Consider the following 23,258-nt stretch of genomic DNA (forward strand, 5'->3'; position numbering starts at 1 on the left):
TTTTCTTAGTTTTTGAATTCTTATTTCTGTGTGTCTGTATTTGATTTTCCTGGTATAGCACTCCCTTGAGAACTTCTTGGAGATCTGCTCTGGTGTTGGTAAATTCTTTCAGGTTTTGTTGATCTGAGAATGTTCTTGTCTTCTCTTCCCATATGAAGGAAAATCTTGCCCAGTACAGTATTCTTGGTTGAAATTGCTTTTCCCTTAACACTTTGAATATATTTTCCCATTCTTTCCTCGCTTGCATTGTTTCCAATGAGAGGTCTGCTGTGAGCCTGATGGGATATCTTTTGTAGGTAACTTGCCTTTTCTCTCTTGCCAATCTTGGTATCTTGTCTTTGTGTTTTTGGTCAATCTGGCTATAATGTGTCTTGGAGAAGATTTTGGGTTGATTCTATTTGGAGTACTTTGTATTTCTTGGGACTGGATCTTTGAGTGCCTAAGTTTGGAAAGTTTTCTTGCAGGATTTCATGGAATAGATTATCAATGCCCTTATGAGACTCTTCGCCTTCTGAGATACCAGTTATATGGATGTTTGATGGTATCTAGTATTTCTTATATATTAGTCTCATTCCTTTTTGGCAACTTTCTCAGTCTTTGTGGTGGATTTTTCTAGGCCAGTGATTCTATCTTCTACATCTGAGATTCTATTTTCTGTATGATCTAGTCTGCTTTTAATACTTTCAAGGGAGATTTTGACTTCCTGTATTATAGTCTTCATCTCTAACAGGTCCATTTGATGCTTTTTTATAGTGTGTATTTCCTCTTTTAGATCTTGCAAGAATTTCCTCTTCTGCAGTTCATTGTATCTCTTCTCTTCCATCTCTGTTAGCTTGATCGTTATGAATATTCTAAATTATTTAGAATAAATAATTTTTATTTTATTCTCTGTGGATGAAGAGAAGTTATTATTTTCTCTTGGAGGAGAGGTATTTTCTTGTTTTCCCATATTTCTTATGACCCTGTGGTAATTTCTAGTCATCTGATGGATGGTGTGTTTTTTCCTAATTCTTTAAGATCAATCTGAGCATTTAGGAGCATGCAGAAGGAGGTGATCTGGAATCGCTTTGCCATTCTATTTTTATCCCTTTGTGCAGCATATTTAGTGGGTATTGAGGAATATGTTAACCCTAATAGTATTTGGACGTTTAGCTACTGTTCCTTTAGATCTGTCTAGAAACACAGTGAATGGAGATTGAGGAGCAAAGTGATGAGATAAAGAAAAAGAAAATGAAGAGAGAAAGAGAGGGAGAGGGAGAGGGAGGGAGGGAGGGAAGGAGAGAGAGAGAGAGAGAGAGAGAGAGAGAAGGAAAAAAAAAAGACCAAAAATTTATTTTTTTTTAAAAGCAAAAAATAAAAAACCACATGGCACAGCAATGGAGGAGTCTTCTGAAGGCCTACTCCTTGCCTCTCCTAGAGGGGAGGTGGAGGTGGAATTATTAGCAAGATAAAGGAGGAGCTGAAGGCCAAGAGAATACTTTACCTTAAAAAATGTTTAAAAGGAAAAGTTACCAAAAAATGAGAAGACACAGAGAGAGAGAGGCAGATAGAGACAGAGAGAAGGCTAGAGGGACTCTCTACAGCTCGAGTTTGGGGGCTGGAGGCTCAATTATCAGCGGAAAATCTTTCTCTTTTTTTCCCCTGAAATGACTAGTTCTCACAGCAATGAAAGAGTCTTCTTCTGAAGGCCTGCCCCTTGCCTCTCCACTCAAGTTTGGGGGCTGGAGGCTAAATTATCAGTAGAAAAATCTTCATTTCTCTTTTTTCCCTGAAATGACTACTTCTCACAGCAATGGAGGTGTCTTCTGTTTTTATCCTTGATTCCATAATTTTTTTTCTTCCATGATTTTTTGTTCTCCCACAATTCCTTGTTTCTCTCATGACTTCCTGACACTCCATAAGTTTTTTTTTTTAATAACTTCAAGTCTCATTTTTTGTTGTTTCCTTATGATTTAATTTCTTTCATGACTTCTTGTCACTCCTATAATTTCTTTTTCCTCCTACGATACTGTGTCTTTCATGACTTCCTATCACTCCCTTAATTCCTTTTTTCTCGCATGACTCAGTGTTCCTTTCAGGACTTCCTATCATACCCATAATTCCTTGATTTTCCAACAGTCTCATTTATTTCATGACTTCTTGTCACTCCTATAATTTCTTGATTGTCCCACAGTCTCATTTCTTTCATGACTTCTTTCTAGTCCTTGTTCCTTCCACAATTTCATTTCTTTCATGATTTCTTGTCACTTCTGTAATTCCTTGTTACTTCCACAATTCAGTTTTTTTCATTACTTCTTCTCACTAATTCTTCATTTCTCCCACAATTTTGTTTCTTTCATGACTTCCTGGCACTCCTGTAATTCCTAATTTCTCCCATGAGTCTATGTGATCCTCATAATTCTTTTTTCTTCAATAATTTCCTGTTCTCCCACAATTCCTGTTTCTTTCATGACTTCGTCACCCCCACAATTCTTCACTTCTCTCACAATTCCCCATTTCTCTCATGACCTGTCACTTGTGTAATTCCGCGTTTCTCCTACAATTCCTTGTTTCTGTCAGGATTTCCTGTCGTTCCCATAATTTCCTGCTGGTCCTACAACTCCATTTCTCCCATGATTCCCTGTGACTCGCATCATTCCTTGTTTCTCCCATGATTCTCTTGCTGTACAATCCCCGTTTTCTCCCAACTTTTTTTCACATTTCTATATTCTTTTGCAAGTATCTACCACTTCCATAGTTATGTTGTTCCCACAGTCCCATGCTGTTCACCAATGTCTTGTCTCTCCCATCGTTCTCCTTTGCTCCCACAATTCCATGTTCCTCCAAGTTCCTGTTCTCTCCTACCTCCCTCATCATTCCCACAATACGGATATTTCACACAGTCTGTTATCTCCCGTAATTCTACTCCTACCATACAATGCCTTCCCCACTTTTCCCTTTGCCCATGATAATGCTTTGTGTTGGACAGTCTTGCTCTAAAATAGTTCACGTTCTGGTTTTCAGCAATCTTCTATTTCTGTACTACATCTCTCCTACAGTTCTTTCTGAAATTCTGTTTTCTAGTCCAATTTGACATTTCTTCCCCAACTCCCTTCTTTTCCACAATTCTCCCTCTGCCTCCTACCATAAAAAAACAGTCCTGGTTTCGCACAATTGTTTTGTCCCACCATTCCCTACTGCTTCATAATTGCTGCTTCTCAGAAATCTTTTTTCCCCCACATTTAAAAAAATAAATAAATAATTATTTATTTAATTCCACTTGTTATATTTCTTTTCTTTCTTTCTTTCTCTTTTTTTTTTTTTTTTTTTTGGAGAGGTTTTTTCACTATAGGGTGCGTGCGCTCGCCAGACAGACAAAGAGAAACATAGAGACAGAAAGCGAGAAATCACCCCCCAGGGGGGGATGGTCACACTGCAATCCCTTCTCCTCCATTCTCCTCTCGGGATCTTGGGCACGCACGCACACGCGCCCGGTGTGAGTTTTAAGCCACCGGGTCCGGGACGTGAACCACAGTCGACTACGTGGGAGTCCAGCGACATAGCCATTATGCTAACTGCTGGTTCCCATATTTTTATTTTTTCAATTTGAACAGAAAAAGTCACAGAGAAAGAGAGAGAGAGAGAGAGAGAGAGAGAGAGAGAGAAAGAGAGAGAGAAACCCAGCCGCCAGGAGGGCCACATTATAATCCCTTTTCCATTCTTCCATGGGACTTGAGCCGTGGCCAGCCATGTGGGAGTCCAGTGCCTTTAACCACCATGCCACCTGCTGGCCCCTCCCACAATTCTCTGTTATCTCCTTAATCGTTGCTCTTTCCAACAATTCTTTCCCACATTACCCATGTTTCACATACTTCTCTCACAGTCCCCCTTTCCAGCAGAATTCCATTGTCTCCTACCATTTTTCTTCCTTTGCTCACACAAATTTGTTCTCTCCTGCAGGTCTTTTTTCCCCCTTTCTATTGTTCTTCACACTCTGCCCTTCTCCCCTGATTCTGTTTCTCGTAATTCTCCTTTTTATGTCTTTGACAATTCTATTCTTGCCCATAACCCTGTTTCTTCCAGAGTTCTGTCTCTCCCACAATTCCCTCTGTAACCACTGTTTTCCTTTAAAATTTTGTTCTTTCCCATAAATCTTCCTTCTCCCTCAAGATTTCCTTTTCTCTCTCTCATATTTCCATTTTGTCCCATTACCTTTCATCGTTTTGTCCAGTCTCTGCTGAGATTCTCTCTTCTTTATTATATCCCTCTCTTCTACAAATTCCCACTTTCTCCCCAAGTTGCCTTCCTGTCCCACAACTCCTCAAACTCTCCAGAATCCCTCCTTCTCTATTATATTTGTCCCACAATTCCCTTTCCAGTTTCCTCTCATATTACCTCGTGTCTCCCACAGTTTCCCCTTGGTTCCCACATTTCTCCATTCTCTCTCACAATCCACCATGCTTCCTCACAGCTCCCAAATTCCCTCTCCAACAATTTTCCATTTTCCCCAGAATTCTCACTCATTCCCACAACTCACCATGCTCCTTCACAGTTCCTTTATGTCTCCCACAATTTCCTTTTCTCTCACAATCCTCCTGTACCTATTGCCTCCCAGTTGTTTTCATGGATCTAGGTTAAGAAAACAAAGGTGGGGATGGTGTAATGGTTATGTCACTGGACTCCCACATAGTTGACCACAGTTTGAGCCCTGGACCCGGTGGCTTAAAACTCATGCTGGGCACATGTATTTGCATGCCCAAGATCCTGAGAGGAGAATGGAGAAGGGATTGCAGTATGGCCATGCCCTCTGGGTGTGGGGGGTGATTTCTTGCTTTGTGTGTCTGTTCTGTCTCTCAGGCAAGTGCATGTGCCCTATAACAAAAATCTAAAAAAAGGGGGAAAAGAAAAGCACCCCCCCCAAAAAAAAAGACAACAAAGGTGAAAGTCTAATAGATGCCTTTTCTCTGTGCATACTTAGGCTTTAATAATGGAGTGTAACAGAGGCCTGTGGGTTTACGGAATTTAATACTGAAGCTTCCCAAAGCTAAATGAGTATTCTCTCAGGGTACTTCTTTCAGAGGCCATGGTTCTCCTCTCAACCCCACTTCTATCCCCTCTCTCAGTTTACGAGGAGTCCGGTTGACTCATTCACATGCTGACAGCCACAAGAAAGGGAAGGAGCGAGAGTGGAATGCTTTCGTCTGGTTGGGACTAGTTTCCACAAATTCACACCACCAAAGAGATAAATATGGGCATCCTGAGGAAGGTAGGAGGGCAGGAATTTCTCTGAGGGTCAACCCTCTTTATGGAACATGGTGAGTCATACTCGCAACAGGAGACTTTGGGGAGCTCAGGGGCTGCCTTCAAGGCTTTCTTTTGATCACTTTGTAAACCATCATGTCAGTGTGGACACCCCCACCCCCACCCCTGCCAACCTCATCACCTACAAAATTCATTTCCTCTTAAGCTGTTGGAGACCAACCCCATGTGGCTTGCAGGCCTCTTACCATTACCAAGCGTATGCAGACTTTTCTAGTGGCCCATCCTCCAAAGCGCAGCCTGAGACACTGGTGGAAATGGGACAGTGTTCTGCTCTTCCACACCACCAGCCCGTGTTCGGTAGTGTCTCATGTAGGCTCTGGAAGATCAGTTCTCCCCTCTGGCGGGCCCAAGAATTCCTGTTAGGAGACTGGAAGAGAGCGTGTCCCAGGGCCTTCCATGTTGTTGGGCTGGGCAGGTCCAATGTCACACCTTAGTGGGGCTGAGCTCAGGTATCATGTTTTCCATGGCACTTGCTCAATGCTGCTTGGGGGGGGGGGGTTCAGTTCCGAGGCCCTAAGGTTTTTGAGGCATCCAAGACCAAGGGGGAAGCAGGAGACATCCAATACGCATGCAAATCTCTGACCTCTGTGGGGTGGGAGGCCCCCCCCAAGAAGCTGTCCAGACCTGCAAAGTTCATTAAAGGGGGTGCTAAAAAGGGCGTTGGCCCTTATGCACCTCGAGGACACTGGTGCCTGCATTTCCTGCAGCTGCAGACTTGGCGACATGGTCAGGTTTCCAAGCAGCTGGAAAGCCCAGAGCTACCAGCACCTAACTAACTCAGCAGAGGCAGGGCTGGGCTCTGGCAGCCCCATCCCAGCAGTTTACGATAAGAACATTCTTCTCCTGCATGGAGTCCCAGGGGAAGGATGAAAGGGTCAGAGTCTCGCCAAAACCACAGGGCCCAGGGCTTGTCCCAAGTGTGAGGTCATCGAGGAGAGGCTTTGAGCAGACCTTGGTCACAAGCCACCATGTGACGCCCCAGCCCGAAGCATATCAGCAAAGAACCACGGGACTCGCACACAAGTTCTCATGAGTCCAGGATGTCCTTGTAAACAGCGGGTGACCGATAGCATCAGATCTTTGTGGAGTGGCAGCAGCCCCTCCAGTAGGAATGCTGTTCTGGAACAGGAAGGGGCCTTTAGAAGTCTTCCCAGAGGGAGCCTGGTCTCTAGGGAGAGCAGCTTTTCTACTCCAAGCAGAGGCTCCCTCCACCATCCCCACTGGCTATCCAAGGTCTTCTCAGGGTCCAGCCCTTGGTCAGGTCCCCCCACCCTTCTGCTAAATTCCTTGGCCCGGCCTTAGAGGGGCCTCTTCTGCTTGGTCTGACTAACTCAGACCTCTGTCCCCCCAGGCTGCGTCCATCCAGTTCTGGGCAGATCTAGCTCTTCTTTCTCATGTAACAAACGTGCTATGCCAGGTGTCCTCCCGGGATCTTCCACAAAGGTGCTGGTTCCTGTCCTTCTTTTAGTCATTTGCCTTCCTTGGCGCTTGTGCTGTAGACAGTGGGTGTAGAGGCACTTCCCCGTCCTCAGCATTGTGGATACTATGTACGGCAACCAAGATAGACAAGACTCCCTGTCTCTGAGACTCCGTCTAGTGGCAGAGACAAAAATGAGCAACACAACCCACCCAAGCCATAAGAAGGGCTCTGAGGACAGGTCAGGGAAGACGAGGGAAGAACAGACAGATGAGTGTCCTGGGAGTCTCCTCGAGGATGGACCAACATTGGGATTGAAACATGACAGAAGTGCAGGACTGAGCCAGGAGAAAAGCTGCAGGGTTGGCTCCATGGCCTGGTATTGAAGGTGGCTTGATCCCACACAGCCAACTGCACTGTTCGAGTCCCAGACCTGTAGGCTTAAAAACACACAGGGCAGGGGCCAGCAGATGGCATAATGTTTACGTCACTGGACTCCCACGTAGTTGACCAAGGTTCGATTCCTGGACTCAGCAGCTTAAAACTCATGCCAGGCATGTGTGTGTGTGAAGTCCCAAGGGATTCTGGTATAGCCATCCTCGCTGGGGGGTGACTTTTCACCCCCTACCCCACCTCTCTTTGAGCACACATGCTATAACAGTTTTTTTAAAAAAGAGGAAACATCCTCCAGGCTGCAGACACCATCACTGTCTTTACTCTCTCCCCTCCAGGCTCCGACGCCAGCACAATCGAAATCCACACCTCGAGTGTCCCCCGCAATAACAACGAGGTCTCTGCTGCTCTCCAAACTCAGGGAGACCTCTGAGGGGGATGTGACGAGGTCTGGACCCCGCATTCCTCCGACACTGTTTTCAACGGTGATTTCTGGTTCCCATACACTGGACTCCCACGTAGTTGACCAAGGTTCGATTCCTGGACTCAGCAGCTTAAAACTCATGCCAGGCATGTGTGTGTGTGAAGTCCCAAGGGATTCTGGTATAGCCATCCTCGCTGGGGGGTGACTTTTCACCCCCTACCCCACCTCTCTTTGAGCACACATGCTATAACAGTTTTTTTAAAAAAGAGGAAACATCCTCCAGGCTGCAGACACCATCACTGTCTTTACTCTCTCCCCTCCAGGCTCCGACGCCAGCACAATCGAAATCCACACCTCGAGTGTCCCCCGCAATAACAACGAGGTCTCTGCTGCTCTCCAAACTCAGGGAGACCTCTGAGGGGGATGTGACGAGGTCTGGACCCCGCATTCCTCCGACACTGTTTTCAACGGTGATTTCTGGTTCCCATACACATGATGTATGGTGTTGGGGTGGATGTTTCCTTTCTAGTCTTCTGGTCGTGCTCTCACCTGCCGATCGCCACCTGAGAGCTTCTTCCTGAAGACCCTCGTTACGATGGAGGAGAACCAGAGTGTGTGTTGAAGGATGGAGGGGGAATCCTGAACCACTCGGCCATGCCTCCACGCTCCTAGGTGCCACGAGGGTTTTTGGGAGCTGGCTGTAATGTCGCAAGGTCCGAGATCTTGGAAAGGCACTAAATAAAGGGCTTGTGTCTGAGCTCCCAGTCTGACTTGGCCTCTGTCTGAATACCTCCTTCAGCAGATGCCTCTGTCCGAGGTCTCCACGCACGGAACGGCAGCAAGGTGGAGACCTGGCAAGATGAAAGGGCAAGACCCGAGGGGGACGGGGCACCAGGGGCAGCTGCCCTTGCAGCCCCGAGGGGGTGGGGAGGGGGCCTGGGATGGCCATCAAACGGAACTCTGGTTCCCCGTATCATTGCCGGCGTCTTCCTGTTAACATCAGTTCAGAGCTATATATAGGGTCTTCAGAAAGCTCCTGGAAAATGTGCATGATGAACACAACTGCACTGGTGGCCAAGTTTTCTTTTTTGCATTGAAGTAAATGCTCACTTCAATGCTATTTGTCCTACAAAGTTTCTGGAGTTCCCTCTTGACACACACGTGTCATCTTCTTTTTTTTTTTCTTGCAAAAATGCTGCAGCACGCATCAGGGCTCCAAGCCACCCAAATAAAAGCCAGACACTAATTCTCAGGATCGGCAGACAACTCTTCCATCGGACATTCCCGTCCTAGTAGGATTAGAACTCTCACTCCCTTTAACTCTAGAAAGGCTGTCCAGGACACTTGTAGATTTGCACTTTTGAAATCACAGCTGTGGTTGGATTGGGAGCCTGCCATGGCGACCATGAAGCCTGGCTGGCCTGGCTAGTCACACTCGCCTTGGTCAGAACTGAGACAGAGAGGTGGAGGCATGCGAGCGCCTCCTGGTGGCATCTGCATTCCGAGTCTGGGCAGTGCCATTCTGTCTGCCTCCCCGCTGTGGAAGCCCCTCTTCTACCTGGGGACTCCCTCTTCCCTCACGAGCTCGCCCACCCATTCTAGAAGCAGCAGCCACAGCACAGAGTCGATCAGACATGTCATAGAACCTCGAATGCTTTCAAGGTCAGGTCCCGTGTCTGGCACCGGAGTGGGTCATCTTCCTGGGACCTGCCCTGTAGCCTGAGTGTGGCTCTTCTTTCTGCCCGGTCTCCACCCTGCTTCTCCAGAGACGCTCAGAGCCCAGCGTCATCCTCTGTCCTTTCTGCTTCCATTGGAGTCAGGTCCTGAAGCGTGCACAGGGACCCTGAGAGCCCACGGTCCAGTTAGGCCCACTCCAGGAGAACCACCCATCCAGCACGCGCACACAGCGGTTTTGAGTTGGGTGAGCTGGGAGGCAGGTGGGTGGAGTCTATTTCAGGCAGGGCCACTGGCGAGGCACTGCGGGAGGCCAAGGTGCTGGGCGTAGGAAAATGAGCCTCAGAGACCATGATCCGATTTAAGCCAGGCAATAAGGAGAGGGTACATGGGCATCAGGAGTGAGATGATGACAACCAGGTGGCTTCTGAGTCTTCCCCGAAGGCTGGCTGCCGTGAAGGGCCGTGGAGTCACTCTCGGCAGATGGCTTTGCTGTTTTGAAGATGGTGGCTCTGACAGTGCTGCAGTGCCGAAGGGAATGACCCACGGAGAGGATGCCATGAGGATGACCGGGATGGGATACTGCAGAGTGGAAGTTCCTGAGGAGGCAAGGAGTGGGATCCCTAGCCAGGAGCGGGGATCGCTGTGAGTGGGCGGCCATGGCGACCCATGTGCAGCTGGACTGAAAGACCAGACTACTCCCATCAGAGCTTCCTCTAGTGTTCACTCACTGGCCACACTATGGAAAACGTGTGACAAGCGTGCTCTGTTCTCCCATTTCACAGTGAGGATGTCGTCATGTATACTTGGGGAGTTTTGTTGGAATGTGCAGTCCCCACCTCAGTGTCCACGGGGAATTCATACCAGGACCCTCAGAGTGGATACCCAAACCTGCAGAAGCTCAAGTCCCTTACCTGCAAGGGCCTAGCATTTGCAAGAATCTGCACAAGTGCCAGCCAGTGGCATGGTGGTTAAGGCGGCTGGATACCACATGGCCGACTGTATGGCTCGAGTCCTGGACTTGGCGGCTTGAGGAGCATGTCAGAGGTGTGCATGCACGCCCACAATTCCAAAAGGGGAAATGGAGAAAGAATTGTGTGGTTGGGGCCAGCAGGTAGCATGGTGGCTGAGGGTGCTGGACTCCCACAGGACTGATTGTGGTTCGAGTCCTGGACCTGGTGGCTTGCTTTCTCACTTTCCTTCTCTCTCTCTCTCACACTCTGTCCTTCTCTGGGGAAGTTAAAATAAATAAATGGATACATAAATAAAGTTAAATATAATAATTCTTTTAAAGAAAAAAAAAAGAATTGTGGTACAGTCATGCCCCCAAAAGGGGGGTTTGTCATTTTCCCTCTCTTCAGCAAGCACATACACCCTCTAACAATTAAAAACAAAATCTGCACACATTTCCCATACACTTTAAGCTGTGTCCCGGATGACTTAAGCATATTACCAAATACAATATAGTTACATTGGACCTTAAAAATGGTTTTTATAGCCTGTTATTGGGTGACATTTTTTCCCTTTTTTTTCTTTTTTTTGCCGAAGGGCATGCCAGAGAAAGAGAGGGAACATGAGAAATCACCCCCTAGGGGATGGCCATGCTGCAATCCCTTCCCCTTTATTCTCTTGGAATTTTGGGCATGAACACACATACACCCAGCATGTTCCTCAAGCCAACGGGTCTGGGGCTCAAACCACAGTTGTCCATATGGAGGGCCAGCACCTTAACTACCATGCCACCAGCTGGACCCATCCTACTATTGCTTTATTGTACTTTCTTCTAAAGCTTTCTGTCCTCGGTTGAGTCCAGGGATGCCAAACCCACGGATAAAGAGGGCTGAGTAAGCATTTTTCTACCTGTGCTTTTCTGAATGGGTACCTTTTGCCAACAAATGAACAGCAAACAAACGATAGATAACGACATCGCTAACGAAAGCTGTCCTTCTCCAAACCATTCCCTTCACAGTCCTATTCGGTGCATTATCTCAGGAGGCCCGACGGCCTGTCTGCAGCAGGCCCCAGTGGGAACTGCATCCTCCTGCCTCGCTCACCTCCCGGGAAGACAATAAACTATCTCGTCATATTTTGAGACTCTTGAAAGGTTGTATATTTATCCCCCACCTCCTCTCGCCCTCCCCCGTCCTTTTTAAGTCACGAAAGAAAGACAACACGCTCAACAGGGTCTCGCACTGTGACCCTTCGCAGCCTGCCGGACCAGCCCGGATTGTGGTTCTCATGCCTGGTGTAAGGGCCAGTCACGGAACGCAATCATGATTCCACACACATCCAATGTCACTCAAACAGCACGTGACCAGCGTGCCACCAAGCCAGTGCACTTAGCCCTCTCCATGCACAGCCTTTTTTTTCCCCCCTTAATTTTTATTCATTCATTCATTTTAATTTGACCTCCCCGCCCCCCAACACACACACACGGGCGGGGGGAAGAGGGAGGGAAGGAAAGTGAGAAAGCAAGCCACCAGGTCTGGGACTCAAACCGTGGTCAGCCATGTGGGAGTGCCCAGCACCTTAACCACCACGCCACCTGCTGGTTCCCATCTCCATGCACGTCTCGGAGTGACTTCCAGGCTTCCAGCCGTGGTAATCAACAGCCAGCACCACCAGGTACACAGAGGACATTTGTGAGAACACCAGAACCGTCTCCTCAAACATCCTTTGGGTAAAGCACTATGATGGGGCAATGAATAAACACCAAAAAAGGTTATCTGTTAAGTGAGTCAAAGCTTGGATTTCCCAAATCAGTAAAACGAAGTAGGCGTCTCAGTGGACAAAGGGAAACACAGAATTGCTGGAGCAAAACATTTTAAAAGATGGTCAGTACATGTGCTCACCAGAGACAGGGAGAAAACACCTCCCGACGAGTTGTGGTCACACCACAATCCCGTCTGCATTTATCCACCCTTTGGAATTTTGGACATGCGCACATATGCACCTGACATGTTTTTCAGCCCACCACTGGGGCTGGGATTTGAACTATGGCCAGTCATGTGGGATTAAGCTCTTTTTTAATGGCTGCGCCACAGGCCAACCCTTGCAGTCAACAAGTCTATCTGAAGATGAAAGCCCTGTGAATCTTGGTCAATCACGTAGCCCCCATCACTTTTCCACAGCAGACTAACAAAGCCCATTCAGGGGCCAGCAGGAGGCACGGTGGTTAGGGCGCTGGACTCCCACATGGCCCACCATGATTCGAGTTCTGGACCCGGCAGCTTTCTTTCTCTCTCTCTAGTGAGTGCATGGCTTGTAGCAAAATTTAAAAAATAATAACAATAAAATTCAATAACTAATTCTTAAAAAAAAAAAAAAAAGAAAGAAAGAAAAAGCTCTTTCAAAACCATCTTTCACCAGGTTTCCTGCAAAGTCACCAAAGCTACAGATCACATGTGTACCTATGCTGCGGGACTGTCACATGCCTGGCTGCCTGTCCAGAGTATATCCACGAGCTGGTTCCCAGGAGCTTCCGACAGCTGTTGGAGCCGAGCTCAGGGTGCTCAGAACTTCACCACAAACCCACTCTCTGGGAGCATGGTGGGTCAACTTGGCAGAGGTTAAAAACAAGAAACAAAACTAAATAGGCTTTCTCCCAGACGACCCTGGGAGACAGGGTAGGCATTGTCTGTTTTTAACTTGGATTTCGCCAGGGAGAGACAGAGAAGGAAAGTGAGAAGCACTCTGTGGGGTCTTCTCCTCTCTTTTTCCCTTTTGGAATTTTGGCCCACACACATGTACATACACGTACCCAGCGTGTTTTTCAGGCCGCCAGGTTCTCGTCTGAACTGCAGTCGGCTACGTGGGGTCCAGCTACCTTAACCATCAGGCTGCAGGCCAGCAGGATACATATTCTCTACAGGAGGCAACATTCGCTTCACATGAATTCAACACTGTACTTGAACTTGAGTCCTCCAGGAGTCTGTGTCATAGGCAGTGGCGACAGGCACTCCTGGGTCTCTCCTGACAATTATCCACAGCAGCACGGAGCTAAGAGGGAACAGGATGGTCCGTGCCCTGTGCTTTGTTCTACTGCAGCAACAAGCTAGGCTTAGAGGGAACCAACACCCTGGCTTGCTTTGCACCATGAAACTTTAGACCAAGAGCAAAGGCCCCTACTGACCTGCCTCTCTGTCTGCACAGCAATAGCCAGGCACTAATTAAATATGATCCCACCAAGTAAGTGGCACACATGAAAACCCGAGGTAGAGCCTGGCATGGAGCCACCCTTCCGTACCTATTTGCTAAATGTTAACCTGCATCCTGCAGAAGTCACCCTTGTCCTTCAAATTACTCAGGGCTAATCCCTGAACTCAGCACTCCTAGTGAACCAAGGGAATATGCACTTTGACACCCCCTACCAACAGCCAGCCTGAAGAAAAATGATGAAAAGGAAACGTGCTACAACACCTGTGGCTGTGTGGGGCCACCTCTTAGGATGCCAGCAGCCCCCACAGCCTGGTGTTCAGTCCCCTTCTCCCTCTTTACCAGAGCCATCCTGGAAGAGGCACACTCGTTACTTTCTTTATGGGAAAACGCCGAGTTCTTTCTTCTCTCGCCAGTGTCTGCGTGGGCCCAAGGATTACCCAGGGACACGAAGAAAACACGCCCACCAAGTTCTCTAATATCAAAATAGAGCAATTTATTCAAGACACTGAATATGATCTGTTGATTCTCTCTTGAAACAAATGAGCTACGACACACAAGGTGATTCTTTTTTTTTTTGTTTGTTTGTTTTGTTTGTTTTCCAAAGAGCGTGAGGGTGAGTGGGGGGAGGAGGAGGAAACCAAAACGGGATGGGGGGTGGGGGGCGTCGATGTTGTTGGAACAGAATCTGGAAAACGCTGACAGAGAACCAAGTCTGGCTGTACGTCTGACACAGACAATAAAAACTGCAGAAGCCAGAATTCAAAACTTCAGTGAGTGGCGGAAGGAACATTTCTGCATTTGACAAGAAACACAATTAAAAAAAAAAAAAAAAAAAAAAAAAAGTAAAACCAAAGGTTTTAAAAAAAAAAAAAAAAAGAAAAAGAACAAGGAACGAAGCGGACCCTTACATTGGACAAAGTGCACTTCACTGGGCTCCAGGATCTGTGTTCTAGAGAGACAAAACGAAAGCCAAGTTCTAGGGTAGGTGTGCGCGGGGTCAGAGGGCCCGACCCCATCACCGCCGGCCCTTCCGGTCCCCTGTGGGCAGCGTCCCTCCCCGGGGCGTGTGCTAGGGCGCGGTGGCCGAGCTTCCAGAAGCATCGACGGGTGCTGCTTTCCAGGTTCAGTTTGGTCACTCCGACTTCCTTACCCTTCCCGAGCTGGAAACAACATGGAACGATCAAGCGATGCAAAGCCTAGGCCTGGGCTACGCGATGACTTGCAGGCAAGAGGCATGAAAGATGGCGGCAGTCATGGGGGGCGCCATGATTAGCTGTGCTCTCGCGATGTTTGGCTGAGAACCCGAGAACCCGGATGTGCGCGCGTGCGCACTGAGCTCTGACGCCGAGGTCCCAGAAGCTCCTCCATGACGGCTGGTGGGAGAAGCCAGGGGTGACTCTCAGGCTCACCGAGCACCGGGTTCGAGCCTGGGGCCTCTGACAGAAGCTCCGGCCTCCCAGTTCAGGTGTGGTTCGGATTCACCAAGAGCCTGAAGCCGGCGGGTCGGCGAGACCCAGGCTGCGGACGTCCCTGTGAAGATGGCCTAGGGACTCCCCGCCCATCACTGCCCCACGGTCGCTCCTGGCTTGTCCCACACAGGCCGACCACGCGCTGGCCCTTCCCCGCTGATGCTCTGGGCAGATGAGCGAGTTTTCATCCAGGAGGGTTGCAGAGTTTTTAACTGGGCCCCAACAAACTACATCCCAAACCTCACATGGTCTCTGGACAGGACGTCATCAACCCATCTAGGGACACCTGGCTCTCTTCAACCGGGCGTGGGGATGCCGCATCACCTTCTCCTCCTTTGCTAACTTTAGATAACAGAACTCGAACAAGGATGGAATTACTCAAGGCGGAAACTGAGCACTTTTTGGTCTTTTTTGGGGCGTGAATAATTCATACGCCCAAGTGGAGGCCAAAGAACTATCTGAGAATGATCAATGTACCCTTGGCTTTTGAAGCCTTTTAGTTCTTCCTGATGGTTGATTTTCAGCTCCACGAAGGGCAAAACCCTCTGAATAATACATCTCCGCATTTGAATACACACCAGGCTAAACCCTATCTAACTGCCAGCCAATTCAGCGGCTTCTACAGGCCTGGCCAACAGCAGGCCCTTCCTATGCCCACCCGCAGGAAAACCAGAGAAGAGAAGAGGCCTTATCTGTGGGTCCATTCCCCCTTGCTAATTTAAAAACTGAGTCAGCGTCAGGATATGCCAACAAGTTTACAAAGTGCCTGATCCAAATGAAACCAAACTCTCCTGGGAACACAAAGCCTTGTTTAATTTTTTAAAAACAGTAAAAAGATTATTTTTCTTTAAAATAATCTTTCTCCTAGTCCGTTGTGAGAGAAAGAAATGATAAAGACTGCAAAAATGATTAGTGACATTCTATCTACAGAATTCACCTTCAGGACTGAACCTGTCCTTCCGCAATCGCAATCATGTGTGTCATCGGTAGACCCAGTGACATCCTGGAGCCTCTGCGTCAGCTCTGCAAGGTTGCGCTAAGCAAGCTCTCGGAGAAATGGCCGTTGGGGATTCTCCTGCTTTGAGACGGCTGCAGCTAGCAGGTGATGTGGAGCCCAGCTGTTGGCTGTGGTGGCCTCAGTACCTCACGGTGCTGCACTGCTTCCTCCAGGTCAGAGTGCATGTCATCCTTTCACTTCTTCCCTGTGGCTGCTAAGGGCAATGCACACAAGGATGCAATGTGTTCTGAACCAGAGAGCTGCGTCCTCCTCCGGGGCTGCAGGACGAGCTGGCATCTGCTCCACAGAACTGACCTTTTTCCACCAGGTTTCCTAACCGCCTTTCATGAAGCTGAGGGGAAAGGGGAAATCTATCTCAGACCCTGCCTGTGTCTTCTTAAATTCTTCTTAAAATATGAATCACACAAAGCTCTCTATGTCTGATGGCCATTTTAGGATTTTAAAATTGTTTTAACATAAAAATATTATTTTTTTTTTCCAAAAATACTCCAGGCTCTTTCTCTTATAAGTCATTTTTTTTTTCTCCTGTAAAAAGTCCCCCTGCCCTGCCTTCTTACATAAAGCACTTACTATGCGCCGAAAGTGCCCTTGAGACCTAAGATCTGAAGCAACTATGAGAAAGGGACAGAGAGTGAGCGAGGGATGCAGGGAGGGAGGGAGGAGAGAGGGAGGGAGAGAGCTGTCCATCAAAGATGTTGTCCTCGTGTCCACGTGGCTGTGTGTATTGACGGTGCACTGAAAAGCAAGACCACACCAGACAAAGGAAGAAGGCGGAGGAGACAAGGAACGACAGGAAAGAAGTGACAAACCACGACAGTTTCCATCTCAGACGGAAGGCCCCCAGACGACAGGACTCCAGCTGATAGAAAAACCACCGAACAAAGAAGGTTCTAGAAAATAGAAAGTGTTGGGATTACAAAGTTGTGCACTTCATGGGTACAAACTGGTCTCTGAACATCCTTTGCGAGAGAAACTGTAGTGTCCAAATTGTGAGGGGAAAGAAAAAAGAATCACGGGAGGAACGACTGTTCTCCTCCGTTTGGTGTATCACAGCGTTTTGCCTGGTTTTTTTTTGACGCGGCTTTTCTTCTTTCCTTTTTCCTTTCAGCCATCAGGGCCTGTTCTGGGTGGAAACCAAGCGGTGTCCCTAAGCTGGTGGCTTCGCTCTCGGGCTGGACATCCTCTGTGGAAACCGTTCCTTCTTTCCCCCTTGGACATGACTATATGTATACTTTTGTTTGTTTTTCTTAAACTTCTCGATGAAGGTTACGAAAAAATAGAGACTCCTGTGGCCGGGGATGAGTTGATTTCAAAGTACACTCTCACGCAAGTCACGTTTGTACAGTTTTGGAGCTGACAGAATTGTGTTTAACAGTGCTGCGACCCCACACATTCACGGCTGGTCCATTAGAATTCTTTTTTTCTATAATATTTTGTGTTTACTTCCGCAGATCTAAAACACAGACCTGGAAGGACAGAGAAAGCACTTGTCATCTCTGACAGCGAGGCTGTCAGGGCCAAAGCTGACGCACTAGGACCCTCAGGCCAAATCCAGCCGCTTCTGAGTTTTGTGAATTAAGGGCACTTCAAAAAGTTTGTGGAAAAGTGAAATTGCGGTACCAGTTATTTTTAGTACAGAACAAAAAGCATTGAACTCCGTGCATAGTTTTTTCATAACACACATTTTCTACAACCGTTTTGAAGGCCCCACGTGAAGTCCCACGGAATGCAGCGGCGGCGTGTCAGCAAAGCTCTGTTCGCAGGCTAGTGCCTGAGCACCTGGCCAACCGAACTCGTGCCCGCAGCACACAGGGGAAACCCGGGTCCCACGCGGTGCTAGGCCCGAAGGGTGGACGCTGCCACTGCAGGAATGATAGACCCCAGGCGCACAGAGCAGGGCGGGTGATAGGTAACTCTGGCCTAAGTGAGGACCAGGCCGTTGCTCGGCTGCTCAGCCATAATGCCCCTTGCCTTAAAGGTCACAGCAACCTCAGGTCCAGGAGGAATCCAAAATCTTGGTATCTCAGCGGGGAGGCTACGGCCCACTGTGAGATCAAAGGGGCCCGGGCTGGGGGCATGAACACAGAGATGAGATAGGAGTGAGCTCCTCAGCCTCAGCACCGTGGCCTGTGGGCTGGGTCCTCCTTTGCTGGGGCAGCTTCCCTGGCTCCTCCACGAGGGCCAGCAGCAACTCCCAAGGCAGTGCAACCCGACATGCTTCCGGACACGGATGTGGGCCCTAGGCCAGGCGTTCAGCCCCGCACACTGTGTGCAGGCACCAGCTGCAAGGCTGCACACCTTCCCGCCCACACCCCACCCCACCCCACCCCGCGCCAGCCCAGGGTGCTGCTTACAGAGCCGTCAGAGGCACTGGCTCCCACTTTGTCCCCTCGGGCGTTCCAGCACACCTCGAAGATGCCGCCGGTGCCTCGGTAGCTGTGCACAAGACTTCCACTCTGCAAGGCAAAGCCAGTGGGGTCAGGGGGTGAAGGAGGGTCAGCACGACACCCTCCTCTGCGCACCCAGCACTCCGCCTGGAGGCTTTCCAAGCAAGGGCAAACTGAGAACGTGCAGGGGATGCTCTGCTGGCCGTGGTCACGTCTCCCAGGAATGACCCACTGCTGCCTGCGAAGCCCCATTACACTTGGGCAGGGGCCATGCTGTTTCCCTGACTGATGGCAGCCAGGGGACAGGGTGGCCATTCCGGTGAGAGGCAGACTGGCTGGTGGGTACCTCTGGCTTGCAGACTCCTTCTTAGCTCTGCTGAGACTTTGCAGGCCTGGGGCCACCTGAGACCAACTGGCCGACCTTCCTTCCTTCTTCTCTCCTCCTTTCTGCTCCCTCAGCTCATTGAGCGTGTTCGCCCCTGCCTCCCAGCCCCTTAAAACGCCACACTTAATCTCGTCCAGGTGTGGGCACTTCAATAAACACGACAAGCCCTATTGCCCCCAGCAGCAATGAGGATAAAATGGCTCTCTAACGTAGTTAATGATTCAATGTACATAGGGTCTTCAAAAGGCAAAAGTGAAATAATACATACGATGAAAAATTTATACACGGGGCCAGTCCTGTAGCACAAGGGTTAGGTGCTACACAAAGGAAGCCAGTCCCACATGGCTGACCAGGGTTTGAGTCCAGGCCCCAGAGCCGTGAAAACCGCACTGCCACAACCCTGACAGAATGGAGAACTAGAGGAAAAAAGGATTCGGATGCGACCAGGCCCAACAGGGATGCTTTCTCCCTCTCACCCTCTCTCTCTGTGTCTCTTCTCTGGTGAGCACCCATGTCTACCGGGAATTAAAAACAAACTAAGAGGGACCAGCAGATGGCACAGTGGTTCTGTTGCTGGATGCCAATGTACTCGACCATGGTTTGAGTCCCAGACACAGTGGCTTAAATCTCACGCTGGGAGCATGTGCGTGCAAGTCCAAAATCCCAAAAGGAGAGTGGAGGAGAAGGGATTGCGATCAAATCCTGTCTCCTCATAAGCCCAGTAATAGGACAAATCAACACTGGTAAATGCTATTAGGCTGAGGCTGGTAGGTGGCATGGTGGTCAAGGGTGCTGGACTCCCGCCTGGCTGACCACAGTCTGAGTTCCGGACCTGTCGCCAGACTCCCATGTAGTCAACTGCAGTTTGAGTCTTGGACCCGGTGGCTTAAACTCATGCTGGGCGCATGTGCGTGCGTGCCCGAGATCCTGAGAGGAGAATGGAGGAGAAGGGATTGCGGCATGACCATCCTCCCGGGGGGTGATTTCTCGCTTCCGGTCTCTCTGTCTCTGTCTTTCCGGCAAGTGCACGTGCCCTATAGCCAAAACCTCTCCAAGGTCTTCCATGTGGAAGACCCATGGGCTCGCCCCCCGTCTGAGGTCACCTACTCCTGAACACAAATTCCCTAGTCTGTCTCTGCGCCCAGGTCACTGAAAATGCGACTCTCTGGGCACCCTCTTGGGGAAGGGCTTTAGGAGGAGGGATGCGGGGATTACCTGAGTATTCCAGATATGAACACACTTGTCAAAAGAGCCGCTGGCCAAATATTTCCCATCAGGACTGAAAGCTACACTGTAGACAGGTTCCTGATGCTTGGTGAGTGTGTGGATGCAAACGCCTCGCTCGACGTCCCACAGCCGCACCGTGGAGTCAAACGAAGCGCTGGGAGGGCAGGAGAGAGAACATCATTACGCAAACCTGTGTCTCAGCGATGCGGAAGATCTCACAGCAGCTGCCTCAGTTCCTAAGTGACCCCCCCCCCAGTTTGCCAGAAGACGTGTGTTCATCTGAGAGAGGCGAGGAAGCACCCCGTACAGAGAATGGTCTTAGTGCAGTCCCTTCTCCCCCAGCTCCCCGTCCTTGCAGGGACCTCGGCACATGCACGTCCCCAGCATGTTTTAAGCCTCTGGCCCACGCCCCGCAGCTCACAGTCAGCCACATGGGGTCAGTTCACGTGACCACCCGGCCACAGGCTGGCCCACGCCCTAGTTTTTATGTGTCAAGAAGCAATAGAAGGGACCAGCAGTTAGCGTCATGGCTATGTCGTTGGACTGCCACGTAGTTGACCGTGGTTCGAGTCCCAGACCCGGTGGCTTAAACTCACACCGGGCGCATGTGTGTGCGTGCCCAAGATCCCGAGAGGAGAATGGAGGAGAAGGGATTGTGGAATGGCCATCCACTCTGGGGGGTGATTTCTCGCTTTCTGTCTCTCTGTCTCTATCTGGCGAGTGCACGCGCCCTGTAGCAAAAACCTCTCGAAAAAGGAAAAAAAAGAAGAAGAAGAAGCAACAGGTGACCTTATGCTTTTCTGAAATGTAACTGAAATACACTGAGAACAAAGCCACAGATGCACATCAAAGACTGAGGGGTGGGGCGGACGTCCGTACTCCTGTGTTTCTGCGTTCTCTTTCGACAGGACTGGTAAATACTCAGGTTGCGTGTTTGCCAAACGTCTCAAACTACACCTACAGTTTAAAAATGGGACACCTTCTGATCTGCAGAGAAATGCTATCAAAGTACAAACTGGTTTTGCTACAGAAACGTTTTGGTTTCTTCACAGCCCACAACGGTGGGCTCGTGCCAGTGTTCTGAGCCCTCCAGGGTCAGCAGGCTAAGCGACGACTTGCAGCCCACCTCTTCGGCTCACGATGGCTTTATGGGGACATCATCCCACCGAGAGAGCCGGAGGATCGTTTCCATGTCAATCACAAGGCCCCAAATCCAAGCTACACTCTGAGTTTCCTTTCTCTGTCGTAACAAAAGCATTCACCAGACCAAAGTGCTCGAAGCCTGGATGCCGGACACAGCCTCCTACCGGCCGCCTCCCCGCCTCCCTCGGTCCTGCCCTGGTGAGTATGCTAGCACTGCGTTTGGCTGGGAGGGCCTTGGCCACACTGGCCTTGCGTCCTTCTAAGACAGAAATACGGATTTTGGTTATGGAGTTTCAGAGGTACTTCATGCGGGCTTAATTAGCACATCTACCCTAGCAGTCTCGCGTTAGACAAAACCTTTCTTTCCGTTTCGCCTTGGCAAAGGAGTTCGTTCTCTTCGCACGAGCACAGTCCTGTTAGTTCTCTTAGCGTAGGAGAGGGGTTCGCTGGCTGAGGAGCTCAGCCCTGGCGAGCACAGCCCCGTCCAGGACCCAAGACGGGAGCCGCGCCTGCCGGCCCTCCTTTACCTTGCGAGCATGATGTTGGAGTTCGGGTTGCTGGTGGCCGGCCCGGTGGGACTCCACTTGATGGTGTAGATCTCTTTGCTGTGAGCCTGGAGATCGTGCACGCAGGTGTCCTGCTTCATACTCCAGATCTAGGGGACACAGTGGCACCGGCATGGGCAAACGCTGCGTTTCGACCGCAGCCGGCAAGCAAGCTGCTGCAGCCTGGGGAGTGCTGGGGGTGGGCGGGAACGGCTGAGGGTGGGAGGGCCTGCTGGATCAGTCAGTTCACGGGATGCGAGCTAACCTTCTAGTTAGCAAGGGGGGAAGTGAGAGCGAACACACACCGCTTCTTATTTTTTTTTTTTTAAAAGAATGATTTCATTAATTAAGGTGTTTAATTTGACTAGCGAGAGAGTGGGGAAGCCAGCCACCAAGCCCAGGACTGGAGCTATGGTCAGCCATGTGGGAGACTAAGGCCTTCACCACCAGGCCACGTGTGGGCCCCAAACAAAGCAGTCCTTAAAGAGAATGAGAATGGCGTTGTACCCATCCCGTCTGATGCAGGTGTTACCTTTAATGTCATGTCATCGGAGCAGGATGCTAGCAACATTCCAGAAGGATCCCACTTGATGGCATTGACTTCGTTCTGAAAGGGAGCAAAAGGTTTTAAGTAGTCATCAAGGCCCAGGTGTAGATAGGGCAGCTGTCCACCAGGGGGCAGCAGTGCTCCATCATGCAAAACGCAGCCTCCTAGGGCTTAGCAGGGCTCTCGGAGAACCCAGCACAAGAGCGCAAATTGATCTCTTTTCTCCTGTTGACTCTCTCATTTATGTAACCACACAGCGAACACCACCCCATGCCCACATCTCTTCAAAAAAGAAACGGCACCCGCAAAGGGAGGTGAAAGAAGAAAGCACATAAACTCCATAAGTTAAAACCACATGTATTAAAAAAATACATATTAAAACAATTGGATATTGCAAATCATTTTTCTACGTTTGTTTAGTTTCTTTTTCTTTTTTTGCTTTCTGCTTTGTTTATAAGACAGAGGGCATCAGGACCAGCAGTTGGCGTAATGGCTGGACTCCCACGTAGTCGACCACTGTTCAAGTCCCGGACCCGGTGGCTTAAACTCACGCCGGGCACGTGCGCGTGCGTGCCCAAGATCCTGAGGGGAGGATGGAGGAGAAGGGATTGCAGCGTGGTCATCCCCCTGCGGGGCGATTTTTCACTTTGTCTCTCTGTATCTGTCTTTCTGGCGAGTGCATGCAACCCTATAGCAAAAACTTCTCCAAAACGGACCAGCGGATGGCGTAATAGCTACGTTGCTGGACTCCCATGTCGTCGACAGTGGTTCGAGTTCCAGACCCGGTGGCTTAAACTCACCCCGGGCGCATGTGCGTGCGTGCTTAAGATCCTGAGAGGAGGGATTGCAGCGTGGCCATCCCCTACCCTCCGGGGAAGTGGTGATTTCTTCTTTACTGTCTCTTTCTGGTAAGCATATGTGCCCTATGGCAAAAAAAAACCCCTCTCTCTCAAGGAAAAAAAAAAAAGGCATGTGTGTTTGGGTTGTCAGAGAGCCACAAGGACAGAGAGAGGGAGAAAGCATTCCGCAGCCGGCCGTGGTCACGCCACAATCCCTGCTCCTCTATTTTCCATGCTGTTGGGATTTGGAACACACACACACACACACACACACACACACACACACTCTCATTGAGTGTCATACAAAACTCCGGGGCTGGAATTTGAACTG

General features: G+C 49.5%; 2 protein-coding genes across 4 annotated transcripts in view; one reads left to right on the top strand and one right to left on the bottom strand.

Annotated features, from left to right (window-relative positions):
• The window catches only part of GPR143 (G protein-coupled receptor 143), a 58,089-nt gene extending 49,692 nt beyond the window's left edge, over positions 1-8,397 (top strand). For 2 of the 3 annotated variants that reach the window (XM_006147765.3, XM_014587571.2), the window contains exons 9-10: positions 7,450-7,606; positions 8,016-8,395. In XM_006147765.3, the coding sequence (XP_006147827.2) occupies positions 7,450-7,544 (95 nt within the window). In that variant the 3' untranslated portion in view covers positions 7,545-7,606; positions 8,016-8,395. Of the gene's footprint in view, positions 1-7,449; positions 7,607-8,015 lie in introns of all 3 variants that reach the window. The other variant, XM_014587572.2, reaches the window with a different exon arrangement.
• Positions 8,398-14,753: 6,356 nt separating this feature from the next.
• The window catches only part of TBL1X (transducin beta like 1 X-linked), a 272,758-nt gene continuing 264,253 nt past the window's right edge, over positions 14,754-23,258 (bottom strand). The window contains 5 exon segments of the mRNA XM_014587573.2: positions 14,754-17,320; positions 18,209-18,310; positions 19,842-20,007; positions 21,524-21,651; positions 22,074-22,148. Of these exon segments, the coding sequence (XP_014443059.1) occupies positions 17,294-17,320; positions 18,209-18,310; positions 19,842-20,007; positions 21,524-21,651; positions 22,074-22,148 (498 nt within the window). The 3' untranslated portion in view covers positions 14,754-17,293.

Source organism: Tupaia chinensis, unplaced genomic scaffold (genome assembly GCF_000334495.1).
Source record: "Tupaia chinensis unplaced genomic scaffold, TupChi_1.0 Scaffold000222_1, whole genome shotgun sequence".
Taxonomy (NCBI): domain Eukaryota; kingdom Metazoa; phylum Chordata; class Mammalia; order Scandentia; family Tupaiidae; genus Tupaia; species Tupaia belangeri.